At 40.9% G+C, this 22,088-nt stretch overlaps 1 protein-coding gene across 24 annotated transcripts in view; it reads right to left on the bottom strand.

The window, feature by feature from the left end:
* Positions 1 to 22,088, bottom strand: part of rimbp2b (RIMS binding protein 2b) — a 91,444-nt gene that overhangs the window by 40,030 nt on the left and 29,326 nt on the right. For all 24 annotated transcript variants that reach the window (XM_035165428.2, XM_047341138.1, XM_047341139.1 and 21 more), the window contains one exon: positions 5,037 to 5,120. In XM_035165428.2, the coding sequence (XP_035021319.1) occupies positions 5,037 to 5,120 (84 nt within the window). The remainder of the gene's footprint in view (positions 1 to 5,036; positions 5,121 to 22,088) is intronic.

Genomic DNA, 22,088 nt, shown 5'->3' with positions numbered 1-22,088 from the left:
TTCTCCAATTCATTATTGCAGAGGAAGCGACGCCCAGTTTATCAAGGAACATAAATATTAATTCAGCAGGTTTCTATAAAGATCAGCTCTAAGTGTGAGTGATTAGAAAAGAGGAGATGAGCAGAATCTTTCGTTGACTGGCGGAGTAATGCGCCTCGATGCTGCCAAGGGGGGCCAGGCGGGGCCATCCTCATACAGTAAAGGCTAAAGATGCAGCACACAAGTCTAATCTGAATCAATGTCAAATCAGTGTGGAGAGTACTGGCACTGTTATAGACTGACTGTTGTAGTCTGAGTTTTGAATTACAGCACACTTGTTATAAAAGTAACAGTTTTAAATACTTAATTAAAGCACAAATCATGAGGCTAGTGAAGATGCACCTCATGCAAATCATGTGCAGAAATACAATTCTTTGATGCATCCATAATCGTTTTATCATCGAATCGTAGCCCACTGAATAGAATCAAATGTGCCTAGAAACTCCCACCCCGACCCTAGACAGGTCGCCATTGTATCACAACTCCAACATACAGAGACGAACAACCATCCACAATCACATTCACGGCCAATTTTAAGTCTCCAATTAACCTAACCTTAATCTTCATGTTTTGTAAGGCAGACAGAGCCCAGACAACACGCAAACTCTACTAACTACTGCACCACCGTGCCAACCTAGATAGCCTAAAATGTCACTCAACAATATTCAACTGTACAGCTGAATTGTAATGACTTCGGCTGTAGTGTATAATGTGTATATATACATACAGTATCACCGACACAGGGTTTGTGGTCGCGCACACCTTTAACACCACAAACCAGAATTCTTCTTCAGCGCTGCTCTCTCTGGTTTATATGAATAAACAAATCAGTAAGTGCAAAGCCAGGGAGCATTTACAAGACAACTACATGTACTGAATTTACTGCAGTGTGAAATGGAAAAAAATAAATACATAGATACATTAAAAACAGAGAAATGGAAGTCTATCCTGCAATTGATTTCTCACAGTTCCTGCTTTAGGCACATATAATGCACGCCATGTTGTCTAAACAACAAGAGCTGCCAATCACGCCTTCAACAGAAGGTGTTTGTGTTTACAAACAGCACAAAATGAAAGCAGACGACCACAGAGGCAGACATTTCACTACGGCTATTGAGCTATATTTGAGAGCACAGCTCCTCGGTCTAATCCTCGGACTTATTGAGTCTGCCTCCTGTCTGCCTCAGTATTGATGTTCGATTAGCACGGTTACATATTTGAGTGACACTGGCACCGCCAGTGCTTGTCACCATGGTAACATGCCTTAAATACTAGTGGAGGCATTCTCTGCTAATTTTATACACCTGACATTCAGGAAGGTGGAGGTGCCAGATGGCTATGCCAGTGTTTACTGTCACACACACTCAGTCAGACTACACGTTGATAAAGAAGACAGCTGAACTGAGGCGACGTGGCAATAATACCAGTTAGAATTTCTGAAAAATCTATGTATTTTCCTGTGTAAAGAGTAGATGTCAGTGTCAGTGACTATTAAAAATCCACCCGCAGAGCAACTGAGCTGCCAACAGCTGCATCTAATTATGTATGTAGTATGTGCACTCTTTTGAGAAGGAGAGAACTGAGAAGGAGAAAAACAGGAGAGAGAGGTGAGACAGTTTGGACCAAACAGGAAGTGACATTACTGTCAACTCGCCGTCCCCTTACAAAAGCCTACATTGGTCTTGTCTGTGTTTGCGGCTCTGTTCTTAGATCTCGGTGCGGAGGAGATAAGAACTGTGCTACAGTCTGTGGAGACCATCCTCCCATTTTTGCTCGCCATTTGGGACAGTTTGTCCTTTGGGCCACGTCCCTCGGACTCAGCAGGCTGACAATGGGTGAGGAGGGGAGCGCTGCTGTGGGCAGGGAACGTGAGAGGAGGCCAGTAAACAGTCCTAATGGAGTGTAAATTTGGGGCAGCTCATCTGAAGAGGACGTCTTACGGGCATGAGGGAATGAATTCAAATGGTCTATGACCAAACAGTGCCATTTAAATTACTGCTGAGTCCCTACAGCTCCTGCCTTTCAAAAAAAATCATAGTAAAAATCTCACTCCAAGTCATCTGCACTATTCTGTGCCTACTTCTGCTTTTACAGGTTACACACATGTATTATTTGTATGTATTCCCGAACTTTGATTAGTTCAACTTCTACAGCTATACAACTGCTTGTATTGGGTTTTTCTCTCCAGTAACTGAGATAGAAGCAATGTTGAAACTTTTTGCCTTGAAGACACTGGTGTTTAAAGTAACCAAACAACAGTCATATTTGTTGATGATTAGTAGAAGAAAATGTTCTTATTGTCCCTGTAAAGTAATGTTACATCAATAATTGTCAACTTTAAGATATGAAATGAATCTGTCATATATTCCATAACAACAAAGTGGAAATCAGTAGAAGTTGAACCATTTGTGGTGAGCTGCTGGTTGAACGTCTTATTTATAGGAAACCTACTGACATAATTCATACAAGTCATGTTAGTCAACTTTTCCTTGAATGCCAGCGAGAACGGTGTGTTGCTGCCGTCGCGGCTCCCTCTCCCAGGCTCTACTGGAGGTGCTAGCGAGGTGCTACTAGCGCTAGCTGAAGAGGACACACTCGGGCTCGGAGACCGAAGGACATTAAATGCTGTAGTCTTTCAGATCGACGGCGTGCTGCCTTAAATGTTTGGTGAGTTTCGATGTGCAACCTGACTTTTGACCGTTTGCGTGGCTCATCTTAGCCATGCATGCTAGGTCATGTCTAAACAAATGGACAGGCTGTTGCGTAGTGCGTGACGTTGTCACGTAGACAGGTCCTGGCAAATACATACAGCCTCCTTGCAGTTTAGGAACCGATAAGCAGAACCAAAATTCGATTAATTTTTTTACAGGTACCCAGTAAACCGTGTTTTACATAATTTCATGTGGCATCCCCCTCTTTGAAGATACACAATGCACATAATTTAACTAGCGTATAGCAGCAAGGTTACTGAACTCTACTGCTCCTCTAATAACAAGTCAACCTGGCAGGGTTGCATACAGACCACTGCTAGTAGCCTGAAGCTGTCTGCTTTTGATACGTGAAATAATGCTCAGCATCCAAGCTTTTCAATTTCCATTGGATGAATGGCAAATGTCATTTTGCTGTACCATTTTTGTCATAGAACGGAGGGAAAGCAGGAAAACATGTCCTGGCCATTTGATTCACCTGCATTAGCATGAATGTTATTTGGATATTATAGGTTTGTCACTTTAGTAATTGCAAGCAATAGCATTGGTTTATTTAAGATCTCAACAATGTTATTACAATGACATCCCTGGCAAAAAACTTTGAAGCGTCTATTAACATCGACGAACTACTGATGACATGTCGGTTTTCCACGACGACTACTGATGATGTAACATCTTATAAAGCGCTGTCCCAAATCATAAGAGAAGATTTCAACCACTACCCCTTGTAACTCCTTTCAAGGGGCAAGATAACCCTAAAAAGCCATCAGCCATGCAGCATTTGGATTAGTTTTTAAGTCTTCTTTTCTTTTTTTGCTATGGTGTATGTTTACGTGGTTTTTTTATGGTCTTTTACGCTTCAAGGAAACGTACAAACAAACAGAGAATCAGCTCATCAAAACACTTCAACAGCACCACTAGTGGTAAAAAACTCATTAGGGCACTTAGTTTGTCAGTCTACAGTTCTGATAATTAACAACAACACATCAACATCATTATTGCTAACCACTGAACCATTGCCACCATCAACATAAACACACCACTGTATTTATTTAAATAATTCATTGCCATCATTGTCTAGATGACACATGCAAAACAAGTTTTTCTTATCAGCAGATTCTCTTAATCTTTTACTTTTCTTAGCTTTTTGGCCTGTGTCAAGGCCTCTTCAGCAGACAGAGTGACATTTCTAGGGCATTATGAAAAAAACATCTCTCAAGAGGCTCCAAACAACATATCTCTGACCTTTTACAGCAGTGACCATAGCCTGAACTAAAATTTCCATCTTGCAGTTGTATGCCTCTGCCAATCAATTAAGTTGCCTGAAATATGGTGACAATCTTTTAGGCAGTTGAATAATGAACATACAAGTGTTTGTACCGAACATTGTTGATGTCTCAGTGAAGTTGTACTTTGATCTTTTAGACATAAATATTGTCACTTTATCTTGTTATTCTATCAAGTATTTCTCAATTGTGTAATAATTAGCACATACATTTTTTAGTTATGGCCAAAATTGTGTTTTGTGTGGTCACAGTGACCTTGACCTTCGACCACCATATTCTAATGATCTCACCCTTCAGCCTAAATTGATATGCATGCCATACTCTTTTCCTTCAGGCATTTGTTAAAGAAAACTTTAACATGAATGACATGAGTCATAGAGACCTTGACCTTTGATCAATGAAAATCTAATAAGTTCATCCTTGAGTCCAAGTGAACGTTTGTGCCAAATTTTTAATAAAAATTCACTCAAGGTGTTCCTGAGATATTGCATTCATTGGAATGTGAAAAACAGATGGAGGGTCGGAAAACTCGAAAAAAAAATGCCTCTGTAGCAATGGCTTAACAAACACTCGCACAATCCTGTGTGCTGATGTAATTATAGCTCCATAAACTAATGTGTATACAAAAGAAACTAATGTAGTCATTCTAAAGATACCACTAGTAATGCACACATTTGTTCATAACACCGTAGTCTGTATTTCCCGTGATGGTGCATGATCAGATAGAGAATATAATTACTGCAGCGAGGCCTCTCTCTCATTCTCAGACGTATTTCCAACGCAAACAAAACACAACCCACAGACACTGCAACTTAACTGGTCCCGTTTTTCAATTTCAGTCATCAACGCCTGCACCAAGCTTTCATTACAGTGGCCCGCCACTCATTTTCTCAGGGGACATTTGTGTGTGATGATAGCAGGCGAGGCTCTCAGGTACAAATCAATTTTAGCCTCTGTCCTTTCACTCAGAGGCCAAGGTGTTGTATATTTTTGGAACACTTACCAAAGTCTGACATGTTTGATTTTTCTTCTTCACCTCTGCTTCAAGTGCTTCACACTCCTTCTTTCTGGTGCTGATCTCAGTCTCCTGGGGAGAGAGAAAAAGCAGAGAACGGCTGCTATGGTTTGTCAGGAACAGAAGCTTCCCGAGAGAACTAGACAGAGAGAAAGAGAGAGAGGGTGCAGGAGCATTTCATTATTCAGCAGTATTTAGGTGTGTATGTGTGTGATCGTTTGTTTGTACGTGTGCAACAGAGACATGGAGAGAGATTTCCAGAGAAAATAGATATTACAAAATGTGTTTGTTGCAGGAAAACAGACAGGAGGCTGGACTGATGTAAGGTACAGATGATGAGTAAGGGTGTGAATAGAAATAATGTTGTGAAAAAGATCAAACTAAAGTCAGTTTAAAAGCCTTTACTCTTTACTGACCGAGTCAGAATTTTAAATTAGTAAAACTAACAGAAAAAAACTCACTGCAACACTAGTAGCTCTGTGAGATTGTACATAAGGACACAGGTGATTGGACTTAAATTCTTACATCATGTGGAGGAGATGAATCCTCACTGTGGGTGAACATAGTGTTCAGCAGTGCTGAACGCAGCCCCATCCTTGACTCCTCTAACCTGCCAGGCTATATAAAGCACCTGTGAGCCTCTCTGGTGTTGTCCTGCCGTGGTTGTGGCTGCTGGTTATACTGGTATGTGGCTCTCTACCCTGCCAGGCTCCTTTTCTGTGGCTTGCACACTAAATTTCCTGCCTCAATTACAGCCAGCATGTGCCCTGTTGTCCTGGCCGTGAGAGACACCATACCACATGTGGCCTCAGCTCATATCCCCCATTCTTTCCTTATTTTTAGTATTATTATCCAGATTCATTATTTTGAGATGTTTCAATAAAATATTCTTTGTTGATAAAGACAAACGTCTCTGCCTCTTATCAGTAAGAACTCTTGTAATTGATTGGTGTCCAGAGAAGGACCTTGAGACTGTAGATCCTGGGGAGCCAATCCCTCCCCCAGATGGTGGTGTTGTGGAAACCAAATTAACCCATTTAGTGCCCCCACCACACTTAGCTTGCTAACTTGCTCACAATGTCTACGGTAACAAGTTGATTATCAGATGTCATGTATACCATAGCATGCTAATGTATGTTAAATCAGGACTAAACTAATTATGATTAAGGCTGAAGGGAATTTCATTAGTGTATTTTCGTATGTTTAAGTATTTACCGAAACCTTATTTGATAAAATTGCAATTATTGTGGCTAAAAATGTGGACTGACAACTACAAGCTTTGCCTTTCCTTGATGTGCTCCTATTTCTCTTTTTTTTATTCACATACAGTTGTTGGGTTAAAAAAATTTTTTCACAGCACAAAACATTTGTGAGTTTTACAGTGGCTCTGTTCAAAGCTATGCTACTTGGGCAGCGTCCACAATAGCAGATTCCTAATTAATGTTATTAGATGTGCTCTATGGAGTTTCTGACCTCGACTTGCGTGGGTCCTTGTTTTGTTTGTCAAGCACCTCAAGAAATGTATCAGTGAACCAGTAAAAGCTGTGAGGAACATTATAAGCTAGTAAACATGGATGTAAACAATGCAGGATTTAAAACTGGCTTTGCAAATGTTTCATGAAGACTGAAATGCATTCAGTGCGTTCTTGGACCTCTGGGTACCAATGTCAACAAAACTTTAGTTTGTGTTCAAGCATATGTGCTTCCTCTGCTGTAACATTTAAAAAAAGCTGACTTTCTAAAATGTCTATTCTGTCTCCCATGTTAATTATTTGTCAACTCATTATGTTTGGATATGCACAGTATGTGTTCCATCATTTTGTAAGGCTACATCAGTACCTAGCTGACTAATTCCTGATGGTGTTCAGTTGAAGTCTCTAAACACCTCAAGAAACTTTGAAGGATTACATCAAGAAGCCTTCAACTGAAGTGAAAACAGAATGTGATCTCGTGATGAATAGATAAGATTGTTTGTGTCCCTATAGGGTAATTGGTTTGCAGCAATAATCACAGGCCATTTTCCACACACCAGTATAACAAACACTTACACTAGAACTTTAGCAGCTCTGGATTGACAGAAGTAGACATTTGGTCCAGACCAGCAGGACTTATTTATTTATGTGCATAAAACTTTGCAGCTTGAGGAACATTTTCGATCTATTTTTGTAAACAGACAGGGGCAATAACAAGATGGGAGCAGTTTAAATGAGGAGGCGAGAGGATGCCTCTCATCACCCACGGTTCTTGCCCTATTCTAATTTCATGACTAATCTCCCAAAATCTGTTTAAAAACCTGCAAAACATGGTCTTTTGAAAAGAAATTCAAATTTTTACTAATTTTGTTGTTGATTTCTATAGCAGAGGATTACACTTGTTATAGCAGGAAAAGCACATGTGCATCCAATGATTTAAACAATGGCTCTGTTCCATTTAAGGAACCAGGTGAGCCAGCATGCACAACAGCAGGTCGCTGATACTTCTGAATGGAATGCAGCCTTATATATATAGTGTATATATATATATGTATATATATATCGCCAATCTATCGTCATTGCGATATTAACGTGCGCGATAGACTCTGCATGTCAATATATTTGTCCGAAAGACCGGGTTTTTCTGTCAGTGGATCATTGTCGGAACAAGAGAATAAAAAAGAGAATAGAGAGATTTGACGGACACAGCTTCGTCTAATCTTGCTCCGCCTCCTCCTCCGACTAAATTTTACTGTGGAAACTTCTAGTGATAATGTTTGTCCCGGGTCAGATTCATCAATATTAGCGGTTGAATATATAAAAGAATTGTGAAGCTTATTAATGATCCCAGAACCTGAGGGAAGTAACAGCTCGCACACGCAAACACACACTGGCATGCACACACAGAGTCTGCTGCTGTGTGTGTGTGTGTGTGTGTGTGTGTGTGTGTGTGTGTGTGTGTGTGTGTGTGTGTGTGTGTGTGTGTGGTGTGTGTGTGTGTGTGTGTGTGTGTGTGTCTCTCTCTCTCTCTTTGTCGCCACATTATCAACACTGATCATCACATAATGATCGATACTTATGTAGAGTGTGAGTTAAATCTTTATTCAGAGCAGTGCGCACATTCATCAGCCATCAGGCTCACTCTTTTCCTCTCTCTCTCTCTCTCTTCCTCTTTCTCCCACACAAACAAAAAAGTGTGATCGGACACATGTGTAAACTCAGTCTGAGTAAATGTGTGTCGAGCTGGAGGAGAGAGCGTCACGCTCGGTTTGGTTTGACGCAGTTGGAGCAGAGCACAGCGCGAATGACAGAGACACAAGACAGGATGTAAATTACTGACAGAAAATACTTTTCACGGTCCAAACATGGATAACAAGACTCCAAATTAACACTGTAAGTGGACATAGTGGAGCTTTGCATGGCTCCCTGGTGTCTGCCCCTGACTTGGTGGCACTGCGGCCGGGCTATGAGCCTTCTCCTGGCCGTGGAGCTGTCCGTGATCTCTGCGTCCGTAGCCAGGGACTCTTTATGTTTATTTATCATCATCACGATATTAAACAACGTATCGCATATCGCATGTTTTCCTTATATCGTGCAGCCAAAATCTAAATGAACACATAGATAAATTGAAGAGATCAAACAAAGATAAATATGTTTGCATATGTGCTGTAGATTGCCTTCTCTGTTCATTTGTAATAAGGTTCCCTCAATGCTTAGCTGACACCTAATATTCTGAACTGATGTTTCTTAACTGTCTGAACTGCATGTTATTCTTCCATCAAGCAGCCATTTAACTGAGCTGGCAGCTGAATGCTGCGTTAGCTGGAATTACAATGAAGAGAATAAATTCAGTTTTCTTCACAATGTAGGATTAGAGCCAAAACATGACTAAAGTCTGCCACAGTTTCCAGGGAGAATAACTTGTTTAGTCTATCAGCGCTGTTCAGAGAACTCATCACTGCTGGCTTCTCAGTAGGAGCAGACAGCTAGGAGTGGGATTCCCCAATCAAAGAAGCCTGTGTTCAGTCCTCCTGCACATATCTGGGACCTCACTTTAATCTGGACATAACACAGGTAATGAAATCGGTAGTGAAGGGTAAACCCAGCAGAGAGTGCATATCTTCCTTATGTGCATTCACTTAATGCACATAAGGAAAATACATGAAAGTGTTCCATGAAAGTGTTACATCACATACCAGATCCTGTGTTTATCAGCAGACTGAGCTTTCTATCAGTGTATGAAGAACATCCGTCTATGGACGGGAGTGAAAGTGCAGCTGAACGTTCCAAGATTAGGGTATAGAATTAAACGGCTTAATCTGTGTCACACACACACACATGCACGCACACACGCGCACACACTAGCATGGCACCATGTGTCCCTGAACAAAACTAAAATAAGCACCAGCGGAGCCACCAGAGGCCCACAACGCACAATATACACTTCATCAACGTGCACTTCATCAAAGCCAGCCCAGCGCTCACAGCTTGGTTTGACTTTGAATATAGATCAAAATCCATTTAAATGGAAGATACTTCTCTTTGCTACATCTGCTGATTCACCTCTTTACCAGCGCGAGTGCCAACAATATTTAACAAAACAGTGAGCAATAAGTTCAGTGAACAGGAGGAGCAGAAGGAGGAGGAACAAGCTTTGACCCTTTCATGATCTGTGACCTTGTGGTGTTTTACCTCAGGCATGTGACAGTTGGCAGGAATAAATCGTTGACCCTTTATCTGTCGGAGCTGGTCCACCAATGATCCTGCTCAACTGCATTCACAATGTGTGCATATGCTCTACTATTTCTATCCGGTCAAGGAATTAAACCCTCACAGAGACACAAAGATATGGAAAACAAATGTTCTCAGAAAAGAGGATTTCATGATGAAGAGTTTTTCCAATGGTTTTGTATGTTTGGGATTTGTTTAAATGTATTGTAAGCGTTATGGTTGAAAGTAAAATGGATAAGGTTAGGCTTTGTAAACCTTTCACAAAACACGACATTCAACAACCAAAAGCCAGTAAAACAAGACATGTTTGTGCTCAGGATCTCCACTAAAAAATGAGGACATTTACTGTGACATCAACGTTTGAGAGATGATTCATTTACTTATTCATCAGGGAATGATAATAACTACCGTGGGTGTTAATGCACTTTCTAAGTTTCACTTTCTAAGTGCATTAACACGTACTAAAACCCCACCACTCTTATTCCCTATATTTTTAAAACCAAGAAAATGCAAAAATGTATTAAATATAAAATACAAAAAGGGTAAAAGTATGGAACAAGTTCAAAAAAGTATGCATAAGCACAATATAAACTACCGTGTTGACTGACTGATTTCCTTTGAGTGACTCACAGCCTCCGCACACAGCTTGTCATCTCCCATGTGGGCTGGTATCTAATGTGTGCAGTTTTCTGAACCAGACGGCTATGACATTGCACTGACATGCACGATGAATGTTTCAATCAAACATTTGCGCACACACGCACGCACGCACGCACGCACGCACGCACGCACGCACGCACAGGGCTTGTTCTCAGGACCATTTGTTTGGAGCATATTTGCCAATGTTCAATTAAAAATCCCCCTCTGATAAAAGATTCAAACGGCTGCCATTGTGAGTAATGACCTCCTGTTTAAGTGAAGACGCTTTTACTACACAGCAGATGAAGACAGATGAGGTAGACTATCCCCGTAGGCTGGATCTAGCATTCGTGCCTCAGTGGCACTAATGCAAATGCATGCACAAGAAAGGTGCATCCACAGCGCCTCATTCACGGCTGTGCAGTTAGGGCAGTTATCATGGTGAACTACCATTTGGTGTTTTTGTCAGACGGTAGTACATCTTTGAAAAAACAATGGCACCTTTTATTTTTCATGTGAGTGAGTAGTGCAAGATGACAATGCTATGTTTTGGCCTTTAGATGGGATCCAGATTCATGATCAGGAAATCTTTATTTCATTTTGGCCAGTGATGTACTTATCGATTATCCGATAAGTCGATCAGGGGAATTAACTTAGCCTTTTATCAAACTAATTAATCATTAATCATCAAGCAACATTTTATAGAAAAAATGGAAAGCAATCTAATAGCAAATTAGCAAATTAATGAAGAATGAAAATAGTAATCATTTCAGCACGTGTCTCTCTATCTTTCTAAAGAGTGAGTAGTTTTTAGTGTTATCCACTGAATACTGATGGCTATATACTATAGCCCACATCGCTTGGGCTGTAAAGAGATACTCATTCTAACAAAAACTACAGACAGTATTTTAAATAAATATTTAAATAAATTAAAATATTTACAGTCTTTACATCTAATTATAATTAACAACACTAGAACTAAAGCAAGCCAGAGGTCAACAAAAGAAGATAACAAGACAAACAGTGCTGTCTCTGTTTTCAGCACCATGGAGAGTTCCCCTGAGCTCACACACCAGTAGCATACGGTGTATACATGTACAGTTTACCTCTACTGGTTCTGCTGCTTCTGACTCTCTTCTGTGAATTCAATGCACACAGGCGTCTTGATGAAATGAGGTCCACATACTACACCATTACTTCTGCACTGACTAATTAACACAGGAGGCTTTCCCCATCCTATTCTCAGCGTTCAGTCTTCTGATCTTTTGTAGTTGGGAAAGCTCTGTGTATAATCTCTGGTGAGCAGGGGTAACCTCATTACTCCCTCTCTCTTTTCTTTCTCTCTCTCTTGCTCTCATCCCTTGTTGCGTTGAATATGCATGATGCGTAATGATGGGTAATAATCCTGCCAATGGCAGAGCAAAAAAAAGTTTTCTACCAGGGGGCGATTCTATGCAAACAGCAGAAATCTGATGGAGATATCAAATATAGACAGACATCCACAGGAGTACGACTTGCCCTGGGATTAGTTTTTTTTTTTACAGCAGTTTCTGTTCTTGTTGCAAAATCTTTTAAGTTAACTTCACATCTAATTATGACACAGAATGTTAATCCTCAAAAAATATGCAGGCACGCAGTGTGCTGCAACTCAGCTGAGCTACATTATAAAAAAACTGATGGACACCAAGAGAAAAAAAACACTTTTTACCGTGAGTGGTTACACTCAGAAACAAATAGTACATCACCTCTATCTGTGGCACATGCTGGAGCTGTACAGCTAATTTGTTGCCTCTCAAAATGTCAGCTGTACTCCCTGAGATGCATATATTCTTCTGAGAGACTTCTTACTATTGTGTCTTTGTTTCTTGTAGCTAAAAGAAAGGCCTTTAACAAGCCTGAGGGAAAGACTAGAGATGCTGAGTGTTAACAAGCCACTGTGCTGTCAGGGTCTTTAAGAGAGGATTCCCTACTGTTACACAACACCCAAGAACCACATGCACATTTAGTATATGTAGTATAACATGTAGTATATGAGTATACTGCAGATTCTCATGGCTCCGACCCACAGTAATCTAGTCCAGCAGAGAAAGCACTCGTGGTTTCAAATCATTTAAAATGGCAGAGTAAGTTACATAACCTCTACTGCTTAAGTCTGTGTGCTTAGGCACAGATGCTTGCACTCCACTAATATTGTACACGCCAGTCCGCCTGCAATAGTGTGTGTGTGTGTGTGTGTGTGTGTGTGTGTGTGTATATATGCACAACATACAGACTGACTGCTGAATCACAGATTTACAGGAAAAACACGTGTAGCTCCCAGAGGTCAATAAGTATATCCCTCAACAAAGACACGCACACCCAGAATGAGAGACAAAGAGAAGGGTTAAGACTGAGGTAACAAGAGTGATTGTGAATCAGTGTATTATCATGAGAAAGATATGCAAAAGTAGCGAGGCCTCGATATGAATGCAAATGAAAAAGAACAGAGAATGGGCAAAATGAAAAATCGGATGGAGGCAGGATTTACCGTCTAAGCTCCTCAACTCCGCAGCATTTTTTCCAGGGTATAAGACCTCGGCGAGTCGTCCTCTATCAGGCATATTAAACATCATGCAGCAGTGGCAAAAGGAATAACCCAGTCTGGATTCCACATGCTCCCCCTCTTCCTCCCTCCCCACCATGAACCACAAGCCTCGGCGTGCTGCAGAATCACAAATGAAGGTGCCACTATCACCAGGGTCTGACCTCTCTGAGCCACTGAACGTTACACTACCTGCCAGCTGATGTCTTATGAGTGTAACACACTACAACTGAAGTGAAAAAAAAGGGAGGAGAGCAAGAGAGGATAGGGGGAATACTGTAGGCAAGGCAGAGGGGAAGAGGAGGAATGATAATGAATAAAAAAAAGAGAAAAACAACTGACAGAAATAACTATTGGCTACTAACAGGCCTCTATGGTATAAAAGAAGTGATGAAGGGAAAGTAACAGGAGCAAAAAAGGATAAACTGAGATCTATAATAAAATGTAAGTTTGTTGGAATAAGGTGCTAATTTGAAAGAGCAGTCCCGGTGTGTATGAGAGGCTCCAGAGAGAGGACTGTAAATCTGATAATCCCACTACATGAACACCAAGACGTCAGATGAGACTTTTACCTTAATGGAAACTAAACAATGACTCATCCAGCCACAACAGACTCTGAAGGCAGCCATGTGTATTTCTGTAAGATCTATTCACTTGCCCGTGTGGTAGGTGACAACGCAAGATTCAATAATGCACCGTTATGTGGAAAAATGAGGGTGTGATGAGAGAATAAACAGGTTTTATATTTGTGTTTTGGCAGCCGAAACCACTTTGCTGACTAAAGGTCCACAGAGAAGATCTGATGATTACTGCTGCAACAGAGCAAATGCTGAAAGCGCACTGCTGTTGCCCACTCAGACGTGGAGGCTTACTCATCCCCAGCTGGAAATGTCGGCCGAGCTTCTCCAGACTGTCATTCGGTTCACATGGTAACCTTCATATCTTACAGCAGAGCAGAAGGCACCTTGTAGCAAAAGATGGCAATCATAAACGCGTATCTACCTTCTGCAGCCATTATTATGACTGTTCAGACAAAACTCTGAAAATCATCCACACAGAGGTGAGTATAAAGTAATGCATGTAAGGAAGTCATTTCCTCTGTGTGCACTGTAAACTTTGGGGGTTGATTCCTCGCATCACAAAAATTAGGTGGCGTGTCGTTATTCTTCGGTTTTTTTCTTTAATTAGAGATTGCTTAACAATAGTGTAGAGATCCATAGAACAGCAGGGGATCACTGCTGGATGAGTCACACAAATAAACACACAAGCTAAATGCTCTAAAACAGGGAAAAACACGCCAGAAGGTTCTGCATTTCTTGGTGGCCGAGACATCTCACACAAGCGCATCAATGGACACCATGAATGAGAAAGCCACAACACGAATGCTTGTACAGGTGCTTGCCACAGCCAAAAAGGCAGCTCCTGAATATAAACTCCAATCACCAGAAACATTACACCTCATATAGACCATCATCAAATTTTAAGCATCAGTTATCACTCACTTCCATTGTGATTGTGTTTACATTCATGATGTGGCTTTTGCATTTGTGTTTACAATTAATGTGGTGCATGTGTGATGTCTTGGCCACCATATTATTTACCTCCAAGGAAATACTTAAACCATCCTCCAGAATATTTGCAAGACCTTGCAATATTTTCCACTCCATGAAATATTTCTACAAGAACTGGTTAAAGTGGAAACAGTACTTTCAAAATACAGAAAAAACTATTGCTATAAATACTGCTATATATTACCCAACCAATGAAATGGGACCAAGTCAAATAAAATCAATGCTCATCCACAGCAAGCCAACTTTCTTGCATATGCCCAAAGATTTTCTTTCAGACAGAGTTCGTGCAGCATCACTGTGTTGCAGAAGTTTTAAGTACACAGATGGCCAGTGTGTAAATACACAACACTGAGATGCCGGAGTTTCAAGGCAGGCTCAGTCTCATTAGAGTGGCCAGTAGCCGTGCAGGTAGATGAGCTGCTGAGATGATGGACTGTTCTCTGAGCAGTCTGGACAAAGTATTCAAGCCCCCGGGCGGCAGTGTCAACATTGGAAACTGAGCAGAGGAGCAAACATGGGAGAACAAATGAAGCATGAATCAAGACCCTCTAACACGATGCAATTGTACACACAGGAAATCAAGGTACTTGCGAGGTACACCTAACACGTAAACCACAGCAGAGGCCTCTGTTTATTCAATTAACAGTATGTTGGCTACAGATATGGTCTTAAAGAGCACAATTTGGATTTAACAGATTGTAACCACATTATTCAAAGGATAAAACCACTCTGAATTTAATCTTGGAGATCAGGGCACAACCATTAAGGTGTTTGTCCTCCCCATGGTCTTTAGAGCTAATATATAATTTCATTTGCTGTCAGTTAAAATGTCTAAATACAGTAAAATTATGTTCGCAGTATGTGTTTCACACTATCAATATTTGATTCAATTCCATTCAGTTTTATTTCGTATAGCACAAAATCATAACATAACATTAACATTTACAGACAATTAAATAAAAGGGAGCAAACCCTACAAACTATATCAAAAATGTAATCAATATTTTGCGATCGTTAACCAAAAGGTTAATTGAGGCAAACAAAAATGAAATATACATTAAAAAAAGTTATGAAATAATTTAATTAGGTCAGATCAAATAGCCACACAATTGATCTCATTATGTGTCTGAACTGTAAAAATTTGAAAATGTTAAACTATAGGCATTTGGGGTCAAACTTCATCCTATCTAATTATATTTGCAACATACAAAAATGCAAAAAGTATAAATTACTCGACAGATAAAACAAGCTGAACCAGACATATAAGAAAAAGGCCCCAAAAGTAAAAAGAGAAGCCATCTTTCCTTTCATGCTGTCGTGACTTTGGCAGACTCACTTGCTCTCTTTCTGCCGGGAGTTGGTGCTCTCACATCTGCGGCCCCACTCACTCAGAAGGAAACAGAGGAAGGGAATCTCGGAAACCTTCCGTGATCAAATGAATTCACATCGAATCAGGCTGCCTGTACGCTTAGGCCCCGACCAGATAAGCTGATTATAACACAAAATGTTACATGTTGTCCCATTTGTTGTGATCCAGTGTTATCCTGATGTCCCTGGTAATGCAAAATGATTGACCTATGAAAGGTCAAGGTAGACTCAAACTGATAATTACGAGGTATATACAGCGATCCTTCACATTCAAACGGGTGCAGCCTTTGGCACAAAGAGGCCCATCATCAGCTGTGACAATTACATCCAATAATTCCATACACCTACACCTGTAATTTATGAAATGACTGAGGAGTCAAAGGAGCACAGGGACTCCCTTCCTTTTCCACCCACTGCATTACATGCTGTGCTTGATTGTGTCACACCGCAATAACACTTCTGATGGCATCAGAGCAGCAGACACTGAACTGCAATCTGCATTGACCAGCAAAGAATTATACCCCCCCCGTCTTTCCCCTCAGTTTAAAGTTCAATTCAACAGAATGTAATGATAAACTCTTAAACGCTAATTCTACACTGGCCGTCGCTAATTTAATCGTCACACAGTGAGAGCACAGGCTGTTGGAGGCAAAGGGGGCTGTCCCCAGCTGAGGGGGCTTGTCTCTCACTTTGATCATGAGCCAGAGCCACGGACATATGCTCCTCCATTCTACAGGGAGGAGCTGTACTGGATGCAGGGAACAGCTCTCCTTTGCCTTTCCGTTCATTAACTACATTGCAGCAGCTGTTGACTAATAAGTTTGCTCTCCAGATTGCAAAACCCCTATAATGAATACACTGTACCTTTTATGTGCCTCAACAAAGGGGAGAACTTGATGGTGGCTTTTACTTCTGAACTTAAGCATCAGGTTTTGATGTCCCTCTCTCAGTCCAATCGTCAGTATTTGCCACAAAATGCAGTCAATCTGGCCCCAAAGAGGTGTCCTTTAATGGCTCTAAAGGTGGAGTTGGTGAATTGTTTCTGAAACACCTTTTTATCTTGTTTGTGAAAATCCTCTTTACATCCCATTTTTAGGACATACCTATCACTGCCTGCAAACACTCTAGCTGTGCTCTCACTGCGCATGACCAGAGTCTTTACGAGTCAAAAACGTAGAGAAGCATACACAGCTGAAGAAACGATGATAGCTCTAAGTTGGTGAGCCAGTACCAAGAGCGCATTCATGTGTTTTGGGGGCGTAGCTTTGACGAGAGGGCCGAAAGGAGGGGTGGGACATATTGGTTGCATATTTTCAAAGTGTAGCCTTCTCGTTAGATTTCCACGATTACCAACTCTACCTTTAATGCCAGAGAAAGAGGAAAACTAGAGAAAGGTCAGGTTTGGCCTAGTGTAGGATCATCTGCTTATCGACAAGGCTGACTTGGCTTTTGGCCTCAACAAAACCAGAAAGCCTCTGATATGAAGAGTTTTCACATTGAGGTTTGGGTGAGGAGATCCTGTGCCCAGTAATCGGAGACAGGTGGTGCCTAGGAGGAGATAAAGAGCGAGGCTCTCACCCCACAGGAGTCTGGCACAATCGCAGCAGAAACAGACGCCTTTGCCTCCCATCTGGGGGAACACTCTTTAACCATCACTGCCAATTTATAGGACACTCAATTACTGGTCACTACCTGAGTAGTTAAACAGAGGACCTGCTGCCCACAGCATCTAAGTGCCAAATCGTACAAGTGGTCAGACAGAGAAACTAAGTAACACCATTAATGGATGCACACTAATTTGATTTACAACTATTACCTTCATGTTTGCAAAGCAATGTGTACAGGAACGATCGGAAAACAGTCCTGGCAGGAAGGTAAATAAAAATATGGAAGACAACAAGTAGATCAGACATACAGAGTAACAGTAGCCTTCATCGTTTAACACTAAAGAGGTTCTATATACTGCAGGGTTTGCTGGAATTTTGGCCTCTTTAGAGTTTTTTCTTTCTCCATACACTATGGAAGTAGGTGGTGATGTGCCAGACACCTCTACTCTGCTATTACACAAAGTCACAGCACATTGGATGTCTGTACAAAAATGTGTGGTATTCCATCTAAGATGTTTACATATTTCCAACAAAATTTGGACCAAATGACCTACATTGCCTTACATTTAACCCATAGACTGTATATATACATTGACTATGTCCACTATCCATAAATGAAACTATTGCGAACACCATCATCTTGCGTATTTGGAGCCAAAGTCGATAAAGGTAGCCATCTTATAACACACGCTCTACCAATCTCATTATCGGTCTCTGTCAATCTTGACATTTCACCCCATTCTCTTTGCAACAAATAACCAATTAAACCTAAATGTAACCAAATGAAATATGAAATTGAACAAACATCAGTGTGACAAAAACTACCTTAAAGACTGAAACCATTAGAAAACATAATGCGACCTGTAACTTTTTTTTTACCATTAACATGGAGGAGGCAGGGTTTATTTCCTATACTGCAGCTAGTCAGCAGGTGGTGATTGAGCAGCCATGTTGTCCATCTTTACATACAATTTAGGATATAACCATACCCCTTACATGTGAAAAAAAAAATGTAACATGAGGATTAAAACATGAGAGCATATCAGAAAAATGTACACCCTAACTTTCACATACACCCACAGACACTGGTCACACAGCTATAGTTTGGAACTAGCTTGGAACAAATGACGAGGTGCCCCTGCTGGGGCTCAATTGAAAACAAATTGCTTATTTTTACAGAAGAGAGCTCTGTAACTCCAGGGTAAATAAGAGCTGCAAATCTGAAACAAATTTTCTTTCGGCCTCAGCTCCCAAGAAGCCACAGTGAAGTAAATTTTGTAATCAATGGACCTTTTCTGGTAAACAAAATTTAGCAGGTATCAAGAACTTACAGATAAGGGATGAAAATGCATATGAAGTCCAAGTTGCTCAAATAACAGGATAACAGAAAGTCAGTTGTGCAGGAGTGACAGAAACCAGCATTAGCATATAAACAACAGCCTGGAGTAGATGGCGGCTGCTGCTGCACAAGGCTTGATTGTCAATATGCTCGCTAGTCCTCATCCAGGGATCAGAGAAGGGCTGTCAGAACTTTGATTCTTGCACACAGGAGAGGATAAATAGCAGATAAACAACACTCGGACCTGTCAATCATAGGACTCTAGTTTTCTATCACTATAAACGCCAATTTGAGCATTTGGCAGCACAAAAAAAGGACTGCAATTTAGATTCTTGCTTTAGGAAAAATCTACTCAGAAGGCTTCAAATCATACAAGTGGGTGGGAGGCAGAGAAAGGCTGCACTAATGTCTTATGTCAATAATAATAGTCATAACAGGCTTTTCTGTTTTCAAGTTATTGTTTTTTTCTGTATTCAACAAACAGCGGACAAAAATAAAACACTTATCAGGACAATTTGGAGCTGTGTCAACAGCCACAATAATCTCATGCTTCCTCCCGCCATGTACCTGGAGACCTCCAGACAGAGTGGACAGGACTTAGAGTGTAGTGTGTGTGTGTGTGTGTGTGTGTGTGTGTGTGTGTGTGTGTGTGTGTGTGTGTGTGTGTGTGTGTGTGTGTGTGTGTGTGTGTGTGTGTGTGTGTGTGTGTGTGTGTGTGTGTGTGTGTGTGTGTGTGTGTGTGTGTGTAAAGGACACAACTGTAACCCCCATCAATTTCTGCTGCCTCCACTAAGCAGGGGCTGAGTGACGCTGGTGTGGAGGGGACAGAGCCAATGTTAGTACTGACCCCAGCAGTTTACGCTCACAGGAGCTCATCACATACGTCTTTCACACAGTAACGCTGCTGGTATGTTTCAAAGCACTGTTCACAACAAGCATGTTTCAGTAGTCAAAGGCATCGCATCATTCTTTTGCATGGACCAAACCAAAAATACAATGTTCACAGTTTGATGGTTGCTTTAATCAGTGAATACACATTGCAAAAAAGCCATATAGTACCCATTGTACCCATCAGCAGTTACTATAGCATTTGTGCTGGCAAGGCAGAAGTTTTTCTTTTGAAACCGAAGAGACTAATAAAATTGCAAAAAAAAGCAAAACAGATGCCGTTTTACATTAACATATAAGTTGATGCAGAATTTACAGTGACTTAACTTAAACTTACTGACTAATTTCTTCACAAGAATAAAAATCCACATCTGAAATTTTTCTGTACAATCTGAAATGGACCGCACTTTTATATGGGTGTAGATTGTCATGTGTGTGTCTTGTTCAACATAATGTCTCTGTTAATGAAATTCAAACTCACACTACTTCAATTCAATCTAACTTGAGATTCTACCACTAGCTTCATAGTGTCTCAGTGAAAAGCTGATATCTGAGGTTCGGCTGGATGTTGAGCATAATGTGCTATTAATTTACAGAACTTAATCTCTTCATTATTATGTGTGTTGCAAAAGATCATGGTTTATTGAGCACTTACTACTCAAACTAAACTATTAAAACTTAAAGGAATTGTCTATTGGAAATTAGCTTACTTGCCAACACTGAGATGCTATGATAAATATCACTCATTTGTGAGTAAATATATGAAGCCAGCAGTCCATTAGCTGTGATGAGCACAAAGACTGCAAAGAGAGGGAAACAGCTATCCTGGTATTGGCAGACCACCACTTGTGATTTTTACACTTCAGATTAATAGTATTAATTAATGCACTTAAGCCAGGATAACTGTTTTCCCTGTTCCTACTCCAGTCGTTGTGCTAAGCTAACAGCAGCTGGTTGTAGAAATGCAGTCTGCATGACAAATACGAAGCCGTTTCAATTCCCATTGGGATTCATCCTTTTTTCAGTTGTTACACAGTCTAGTTCTTTGATTTGTAGCTGAGGCTCAGCTTCCAACAGTTTAATACCACCTCATTAATTTAGACCTAGTGACAAACAGGTGTCTGATTTCAAATCCAAACCTTACAGACAAATCAGTATCCGGGATTTTCAGTGTCCTTGGTACATTGGATCAATAATTTAACGTTCTGAAAGTGGCCATTCTTTATTCAAATGTATGTGTTGAAAAATTGCTGTAATTATTGTAATTGCTGATCCTTTTTGTACTTTCACTTTTGAATCCAGGAATTTAACTTGTTGTTGTTAATTTAAAAATACAGATGGGTGACAAATCAAATGAAACAATCTGAGGAAAAACAGGATGATGACAATGCCCCCATTCGTAGGGCATGTGGGGGGTTACTGAATTATTTCAAAAGCCTGAAATGATGTGATTCATATGTTATGGCCTTCACAGTCACCAGATCTTAGTCCAGTTGAACACCTATGGGAGATATTGGCCTGATGTGTTAAGACAGCGCTCTCCACCACCATCATCAAAACAGGGAATGAGAGAGTACGTTTTGGAAAACCAAACCACAGTATATTTTTCATGGGAATACCATAATAAACTTCACCTTACACTTGGCTTATTATGAATTCAAGGCACATTCAAGGCTCTGTTCAACCTGCCACGAGCACTGTCCAATATGGTAGATCAAACATTTAGTGGACTATTGCAGACTACATCCTTTCTGAAAATACAAGCCTCCACTTTGCATTAAGATGAGGCAGGGTACGCAGGAAGCCCACTGACAACAAAGGACAGATCATCCTCTCTTCTTCTGCTGGCCTCTGCTGACCTGCCTTCACACTCCAGTACACTGAGAGAGACCCACTCTGCATGCCAGCGGCCATGCACAGCTTTTACCAACTCCCTCTAACACAGACTGCTGTAATTTGGTATACAAACAAATCAATGCACCATGCATCCTCCTTTACCTTGAATAACATGAGCTAAGAAAGGAACAAAGGAGGGGCTCAGGGTAAAACATAGAGCCAAAGAGGGAGAGATGAAAACAGGAAAGAAAGGGAAGATGAGAGGGAGAGTGATTGGTAGCTGGCCGCCATTCTGGCCCGGTGGCCCTGCGGCTGATTCACAGCGTTGCGTAATGGGTCTGCATGCAGTGTGAAGCACAGCAAACAGGGCTCCAGCACATGCAGCTGAAGAGACCACTCAAGCCTTCTGGGGAAGGGAAGTTATTTCAGTGAGCACATACATACACAGGATGAGACAGTCATGTTTTGACACAGCGTGCTAAAAATAGCAGATTCCTAATAGAAAAAA

The sequence above is a fragment of the Hippoglossus stenolepis genome, chromosome 9 (genome assembly GCF_022539355.2).
Source record: "Hippoglossus stenolepis isolate QCI-W04-F060 chromosome 9, HSTE1.2, whole genome shotgun sequence".
Lineage (NCBI taxonomy): Eukaryota > Metazoa > Chordata > Actinopteri > Pleuronectiformes > Pleuronectidae > Hippoglossus > Hippoglossus stenolepis.
This window is presented reverse-complemented; position numbering and strand designations above follow the sequence as displayed.